Source organism: Muntiacus reevesi, chromosome 14 (genome assembly GCF_963930625.1).
Source record: "Muntiacus reevesi chromosome 14, mMunRee1.1, whole genome shotgun sequence".
Lineage (NCBI taxonomy): Eukaryota > Metazoa > Chordata > Mammalia > Artiodactyla > Cervidae > Muntiacus > Muntiacus reevesi.
In genome coordinates this window covers 36,321,784-36,330,556 of record NC_089262.1, presented here as the reverse complement: position 1 = coordinate 36,330,556, position 8,773 = coordinate 36,321,784, and the positions used below count along the sequence as shown (strand labels likewise).

The 8,773-nt window shown below is 43.7% G+C and overlaps 1 protein-coding gene across 1 annotated transcript in view; it reads left to right on the top strand.

The window, feature by feature from the left end:
- The first annotated feature begins 332 nt into the window (after positions 1-332).
- The window catches only part of PLCXD3 (phosphatidylinositol specific phospholipase C X domain containing 3), a 181,725-nt gene continuing 173,284 nt past the window's right edge, over positions 333-8,773 (top strand). The window contains exon 1 of the mRNA XM_065905656.1: positions 333-494. Coding sequence (XP_065761728.1) covers positions 392-494 — 103 coding nt within the window. The 5' untranslated portion in view covers positions 333-391. The remainder of the gene's footprint in view (positions 495-8,773) is intronic.

Genomic DNA, 8,773 nt, shown 5'->3' with positions numbered 1-8,773 from the left:
AGCTGTGTGAACCAAGTTAAAAAAAAAAAAAAAAAAAGCACATAATAAATAGTAAGAAGCAAAGGAATGCTGTAGAAATGGCGAGAAAAGACAGAGACGCATAGGAGGGATAAGACGGGAGGAGGGAGTCGGGGAGGGAGCGGAGAGAGCAGAAAGCTGAGTGCGGACGTCAGGAACAAAAGCTCCAGCGGAGTCTGGCGGAGGCACTCGGGGAGCATGGGGTGTTTTGAATAATTATTAAAATTAGCATGTGTCTGCGCCATCCTGTGGGTGTGGCGCACAGCGGAGTGTAAACTCTAGCGGGGCTGGGAGCAAACATTGGATTAGCGGCAGCAGCCTGCCAGCCTGCCCGAGGAGTGTGAGGACCAGCGCGCGGCACACCGACCGCACGATGGCCTCGTCTCAAGGGAAGAACGAGCTGAAATTCGCCGACTGGATGGCAACTCTGCCGGAGAGCATCCACAGCATACCCCTCACCAATTTAGCCATCCCAGGTAGGCGCGCAGAGGCTGCCGCCGGGGCGCTCGGCGTCCGCTCCACCTGCCCCGCCCTGCTTTATCTCCGCTAAGTGGTAACTTGCCAAGATGCCCGCGGGAGGCAAACTCGTCTCCACGGGTGGGTCTCGGGCCAGGCGAGTGCGTGCCTGGGCGCCTCCGGCCTCCCAGCGCTTTCCCAAACCTCTGGGGACCGTGGCGCGGGGAGTCAAGGTGACTGCTTTTCCATGGGTTTTTGAAGCAGGTTGTGTCGAGAGGGCTGGGGCAGGGGAAAGGCTTGACTCTAGGATGGCCCCTCGAACCCCCCCACCCCTGCCCCCCAGCTTCCCCCCCCCCGGAGACTTGGGTCTGGGGACCATTTCTGGGGCTGTGGGATGATGGTGGTCGGCGAGCGCGAGCCGCTGTCCTAAAGGCTCGGCTCTGGCCCGTGGACCTCCGACTCCATCTCTGTCACGGAATCAAGAGAATTTGGTGGATTTCTCGGTGAGAAGCTCCCCGAGTCATTAATATTCGTCCCTAGTCTCCTTTAAAGAGACAAAGCGCTTCCCGAAGAGTGATGAAAGTTCAGGGACCGCCGGCGGCTTGATCGATGCCCTTGACCTGGAGCCGAAGCGGGGAGAGGAATGTGGGGAGCCGTTTCCTGATCTGCGTGGACCTAGACGGCCTGGCCGAGTGGTCACCATCTGGACTCTGGTCCAAGGGCGGTGAGCAGCGTCCAGCGCGCGGGTCAGGAAAGCGAACCCTCGCGGACCGTGCATTTGTTGCTCGGGACAGAAGCCGGGCAGGGGAACCTGCGTGAAATGCGACGGAGGGGTGGGCTTCACCCGCAAATCTTAGGGAAAAGATGATTGCGCTGGTGTCCAGGGAGGCTAGAAAGAAGGAAGCCTGAGCAAAGCGAGGAAGAGCCTGGAGGGGTCAGACGCTTCAACACGAAGCGCGCGACTTGGACCAGAGGACTGGGCAGGTTTCTGGGGGCGGGAGCGCAGCAGACCCTAGTTCGGGTGTGCAGGGGCTCGGTGGTTTCAGGACGGTATCCCACGGTGACAGCTGGGTTCACAGCCATACTTCGTTGACTTTTCGCTTGGGCCGACAGTGCAGATTATCTCCCTGACTCGCCTGACCCTTCCAGGACTCGACTAGAGGACAAAATACCTACAGGTAGTTCGTCCTTTGCCTCGAGCTATGCGGGGGTTATCAAGTTCAACCTTCTGGTCTACCTTCTCTAGCTCTTACCCATCCGGCGCCCTCTCTCAGCCACTGGGGGAAATCATGCTTAAGAAAAAAAAAAATTTTTTTTCTTGAAAGTCTCTAACCAGTAGCCCTGGAATTGATCAGTAGCTGAAATCAATGGTCTTTAGTCAAATGGATGTTTGGCGGTTATGACAGACACAGGCTACCCTCTGAGCGCCAAGCCCTGGAAGGGAAGGGTTTGTCTCCTCTTGCCCTTCTTCAGGAGGGAATTTCCCAAGAGCCCAGGTGTCTCTAAGGAAGAGAACAAGCCAGCTTCTCCGCTCTGCATTTACCCTGCTCCCGGGTGAGCCTAGAGATTGCTCTTTTGGAGGAGACAGTAGAAACTACAGAACTTTGTTGGCAAAATTCCACTCTCACTTCCGCAGGCATCCCTATTCCCTTTTCTTTCTTTTTATTTGGTCTTTAGACAGGTACTTTAACATGGTCTCACCTGAGCATTTATGGAGGCCTAAAAGGTAAGAAGGGCAAGAGTCTGGTGCCAGCCTCCTGACAGGTGACTCTCCAGAGACACAGGGAGGTTAAAAGCTCAAGCTCACATTGCAAGTTCTGAGGGATGGCATGATATCATGCCTGAATTTAACATACATTTTTATAATACTTCACTTTTCAAAGCCCTAACATATAACCCAGATAACATAATCCTTCCCCAAACCTTGTGAAGCAGGTGATGCTGATAAGTATTAACTCCATTTCACAGACATGAAAGTTGCATCTCAGTGAAGGGAAATGACCTGCTATCAGTTGAGTGATATGATCTTTAAATATGGTCCTTAGAAAAATTATCTAGGAATTTTGGAGGGAAATGCTTTGTGGTTTGGATCTGGATGATTCAGCAGCAACAAGTACTAATCAGGCTGAAAGGACAAGGAAATAAGGCATTGGCAGGAGCAGAAGGAATTTTCTTCTGTTCCCACAGGACAAGGTGGAAACCTATGTTCAAAGGCTTCGATATTCTGATAGTACTACAGTACAGACACAATGATGATAGCACTCAAGACAGTGGGAATTTCCACTGCTTGCCTAACTTCTCTTAGTTTTATACTCAAAGTGGATCCCTTGCAAAGCTTTCCATTCTCATCCTCAATAATTCTGAGATAAAAACCCTATTTTGCCCATCTGCATCCCTCAATTCCCCCATGATTCTGTAATGTAGGTTTGGCAGATCTACACATATAAACCCAGGTTTAAAAATGGGTTTGGTACCTTTCTGCATTACTCAAACTGTGAGAATTTTTGGAGGAAAAAAAGATGTTCAAACTTTGATAGTCAGGGAAGACTAATTGGAGACTATTAAACGCTAATGGAATAATTGCCTTAAAATCATGCTAATAGCTTCCTGGCTGCTCCATGTTTACTTGGCCAGTTGCTACAGCTTGAATTAAGTAATTATCTCCACCATTTAAAACCACTCCTGATGGTACCACACAAGTACCATTCCCTTCTGTAGAAGGGAATGGCTGCTCAGTCATCCTCTAAGCTTCAGGTTTTCTTAGGTGGAGCAACTGGAGAGTGAAGAGCTGTCTAATTATGAAGCCATCCTCTTGGGTCAGCTGACCTGCATTACCCAGAGCTAGTGCAAAGAACCATCTGCAGGTGTGTGATCTTCCCCCCAGGTGTGCAGTTCTGGCATCTTTAAACTGTTTCTCAAGATGTCTGCATATTGAATGCTTTCATATCCGAATTTCTGTGTCTGTTTTGCATTTAAATGGCATCATGATTTGGTATTGACTGGCCTAAAGAATTAAGTTAGTAGTCGGTATTAGTAGTTTTTACTTTCACTTTATTTTTCAGAGGAATGGTACTGTTGAAACGCCCTGACAGTTACTCAGATTTCAGTCTCATTTGTCTTTTCTTCCTATCTCTGATGACACCAAACTGAGTTTTCATTCATACATGCTTGCTTAGCAGTGTTCTGGCATTTTGGACTATGAATGATCCATCCTGTTACCATAAACAGGTGAGAGAGGGTAAACAGGGATGGAAGCTGGGAGACAAAGTGTCAAGTTCAGGTGAAGGTGAGTCTGATGAATTTCTGGTATCTTCAAAGCCGAGTTTTAACTTTTATAATCACAGTGCTGCCAGAACCATTGTAAAAAGATCCATCACGGGAGCAAGCAAGCTGTTGCTTAATCTGGGTAAATTGTTGGTGATCTGGATCTATGACAAGGAGTCATTCTGTCTGAAATCTAAAAGATCAGGAAGGGTTTTTGTTTTAATGGGAAGGGTCTGTTATGCATTTGCTGATATATGATGAAAGTCTTCTTCACATAATACAGTAAGTTGACCATGTAATACTGAAAGACTGGCTAGTGTTGTGGGACTAGAGCCTCAGAAGGAGTGCATGTTTCCTTGGTGTCAGAGTTGTTTACTGAGTTGACCACCAGTTGGTCTGTGAGTGGGACCTGGGCAGTCAGTTTGCTTACCCTCTCCCCTGTCCTTGAAATGCACTTTTGGCCCATCATTTCCACAGTGGGAGCCATTTTCAAGGAAGCAGCCTTGAGAGAGCAATGTGTTATTGAGACCATCTGGACAGTGTACATGGCTGAACCTCGTTAAGGCCTCTGTATAAACTTTTAAATAGGCACAGAGATCCATTTATCTTGCAGCTGCTTCCAAACAAACTTCCTATGTACATTCCCTGATTATTAAACTTACCTACCAACTGGAAGTCATCTGCCTTTCTTTGACCTCCCCTTGCCAGTTTTCAAACCAAAACTTGAACAGCAATTGTTGACTGTACGTTAGATAAGGAACGCAGAAATGCTTTAGAAATCAATGTTCTTGCAGATTTTGTACACTCTTCCAGGAAATGCTAACACCAATGATAAAGGAAAGTGTTACTTAGGGAAACGAGATGTGTTTAAAATAGCTCTGACTTCTGTGATCCTGTGTTGGCTTTTGTTAGTTTTTAATTTCTTACCTCACAGTGATCTCTTCTTCTTGTTCCTAGAGCCAACTGTTTTCCTTTTCCTTGTCATTTACTATTTCTGTTTTGATTAGGATGAGATAAGATTGTCAGGGCAAATCTGGAACTGGGTCTAATTGTACAAGTTTCTTTTAGAAAGCAGGGCATTTTCCCCCATCATTTTAGTCCTTATAGTGATATGGAAGTATATCTTATTCAAAGCAATCAAAAAGCAACAAGATTGTTTAAAATGACTAGCTTTCTTGTGCTGTCTGTTCCGTTCCCAGTTTTGTTTTGATTTTGCTAAAAAGAAAAAACTTAAATATCTGGAACATAATTTTTTACACTTTTGAAAAATTTTAATTGGAGCATAATTGCTTTACAATATTGTGTTAGTTTCTGCCATATATCATGATCAACATGAATCAGGCATAGGTTTACATATGTCCTCTTCTTGAATTTCCCTCCCACCTCCCATCCCGTCTCACCTCTCCTAGGTTGTCACAGAGTATCAGGTTTGAGCTCCAGGTATCATACAGCTAATTCCCATTTGCTATATATTTTACACATGGTAGTGTATATGTTTCAATGTTGCTCTTTCAATTCATCCTTCCCTCTCCTTCTTCCATTGTGTCTACAGTCTATTCTCTATGTTTGCGTCTCCATTGATGCCCTGCAAAAATGTTCATCTGTACCATCTTTCTAGATTCCATATATATGTGTTAATACATGTTTGTTTTTCTGACTTGCTTCACTCTGTATAATAGGCTCTAGGTTCATCCACCTTATTAGAACTAACTTAATTTATCCTATTGGGCCTCTTCCTTGTTGAATTGAACCGAATCACCAACTACTACTAATTAATATAAAGTGATACTTGTGTCATTTTACAGTTTACAAAGTGTTTTCTCATGAACACACGTGCTTTCACATGTTCTGTCAATAATCTCCTCAGGCCTTGCTGCTCATAGTTGATCCAGGGACCAGCAGCATCAGCGAACATGGGTGCTTGGTAGAAATACAGCATCTCAGACCCCAGCCCTCAGACTCATTTAATCCCAAGCTGTATGTTAACAAGATCCCCAGGTGACTGCATACACATTTAAAGTTTGAGAAACACTGCTTAGGGTATCTCTAAGGGAAACCTTTATGTAAGTGACAGAGTCAAATTTAAATATACTTCTTTGATTGAGCTCTTTCTAATGGACCATGAAGTCTATCTGTGAATGTTCAAATTTACATTTAGGCTTAGAGCCAGAGCCCCATATCTGACTCAAGGCTAATGGCCCAGGTTGGGAACATTTCTGATAACTGACATTACAGTTCACCATGCACCTTGAACAATAAAAATGATTTAATTGCTTTTTAAGTGTTCAAATTGGGTCATTGTGATAAATGTGAAACCTTCCCCCTCATTTCCTTAAAGTTCTGATGCTCTTTGATACCAGCCATCAACATCACTTAAATTCAGCCCATCTGGTGATGCTAGTGGTCACTAATGACAATTTAGGAGGCACTCCTAAATTAGTTCTTTGTCCATTTGATATCATTTTTGTTGTGTCATAGGACCAGCTACTTTTGTTGTATTTATAGGCCACAGGTTTGTTCATCTTATCTATAAGTTTCCTTGGTGGCTCAGACAGTAAAGAATCTGCCTGCCAAGTGGGAGACCTGGGTTTAATCCCTGGGTTGGGAAGATCTCCTGGAGGAGGGCATAGCAACCCACTCCAGTACTCTTGTCTGGAGAATCCCTTGGACAGAGGAGCCTGGCGAGCTACAGTCCATGGGGTCGCAAAGAGTGGGACAGGACTGAGCAACTAAGCACAACACATCACAACTTTTCAAGCCCCTTTGAGGTAATAGTGGCATCATAAACACAAACTGTAGTAACAGTCAGCACCAGAAAGCCATCAAGCACAAAGGTAAATGTGAATTGTTTTTTAATAGGAAGAACATGATCAGTCTTTGTATTTGTAAACCATACCTCATATATTTAAATCATGGTTTACATGAATTTGAAACATACATAACTGTGGTTGTAACTCACTTTATTTTAATTATTTAGCATAATCCAGGCTCTGAAAGAGTTAACTAAAAGAAACTTCAAGTTGCTAAAATAGATACATTTATATGTTACAGCTCACACACTTTACTCATATGAAGAGTTTTTATATCCTTATGTAGTGTTTATTTTCTCCTCTGTAATTCTAACCCTGCCTAATCAAAATAGAAAGAGTAAGTTACAAAGAGGAAGAGTAAAACTGCTGAGTGACATATATTGGCTATAAAAATAGGCAATATTTTTGAGGGAAGACTAATAAATAAGGATATAGGACATAAAAGGTAATGTCCCCTAAACTCTATAAGTCCCAAAGTAAAATCAGAGTTATCTTAATTGTCAGTTTTGATCCCTCTCAAGTACCTCCTGCATGGACTTCCAAATAGTTCTAGAAATCTCTGGACAAATTTTTAAATATGTTTTTATAAACCATTTTTATGGGCTATCACACACTGCGATTTTCCTTCTTTCCTGTTTTGGGGAGGTTATGGTGAGTTGTCATTTTTGCTGCTTTGACATGTAGAGGAACTGTACTTCTGTAGTTTTATACTCAGAACACCACTGCTTTGGCAGTCCCACCAGAGCCTGTGCTGTGTCTGCAAAGGCCCAGCATTGAGGACATCAATGTGTAAAAAGGGCCTTGGATAGGATTCCACTGTGGTCAAAGGCTCCCAGAGCTGGGTCCCCTGCTGTGGAAAGTGTGGATGCCGATCCTACTGCTGACTCTGTCTGCCATCACCACTGAAACCCTGAGTGCCAACACTGCCAGCTCCGGTCAATCCTTTTGCTTTGTATGGATGCCAGCAAAAGAGTTCTTTGATTTATGTTGATTCTTTTGGTGCTGCCACCTTGCCCTAGGACTTAGGAATGAGTTTATGAGGGCCAGGCAGAGGACAATATGTAGGATAGATTTTATTCTGTACTCTGCATCACTCTCAGTGTTAATTCACTCTCTGCATGCACATGTACATGTGCGTGTATGTGTGTGTGCATGCCCATACGTGTATCAATTTTCTGTTAAGATAATTTCTTTTCTGAGAATCTTCTTAATAGATCCTGTAAGTAGGCCTCTGGGGCTACCTAATTAATCATTCCTCCAGGTAGATCCAGGGTAACAACACAGCTGGATCCATACTGTCCCCGTGAGCAACCTGGGACAGTGTAAATAGAGCCAAATCATCTGATAGACCTAAAGTAATTACTAACACCTCCATGCTTTAAAGCACATAAATAAAGTAATTGATGCACTCTGAGCCTTCAAGAGAAGGTTAAGTCTCATATATACATAGGCGTGCATTTTAATTATCATTGGTTAAAGGGATCAGCTCTGTTAATATGAATATTTTACCTATTAATGTTACCACCAGTGAGACTTATCTATAACTATTGCCCATGGACACTCGAGGAACTTCTAGGTACAATCATGTAATTTATTATCCTCAAGAAGCTTATAGATTCTATTACCTGTCTCTCAAGGGTTAGAATCAGTCTCAGAAGACTGGGGACCAGGAAAATATGTAAATCATATACTCTAAAAGGCAAGAAAATTGAGAGAGAAATTTACCATGGTTCAGATGAAATTCAGCAACCAGACACTTTCTACAGCACCATATGCTTTTATTATGCTCTGTTAAGAGAGGAAGATGGGTCAGGAAGAGAGGCAGGAGGAGATGGTTAAACATTCTTGAGAAACTGCCAGGATTAGTCACCTCCGGAGATCAGGTACTGAAACAGATGGTCCACTGCTTTGTTAGATGTGCTCTTGTTTTGTGTCTGTTTTTCTTTATGGATCCTGGGAGTGGATGACTCTGAGACCACTCCATCTTTAATGTCAACTAATTTTATGTTTCACATGAAAAAATTCTTCTTTTGAACTAATTTTTATGAAGCAGTCATGTTTATCCTTGGTCAACATTGTAAATGATGGTTGTATTCCTTGATTCACTTGGAGAATTTTTATTTCATGAAGGAAAGTGGACTCCAGTGAATGAATGCCAGTCTTAGTTGCCTGGGAGGCTTCCCTGTAGGTCTCCTTTGACTTGTTGGCTGATGCAGAGGAAGATG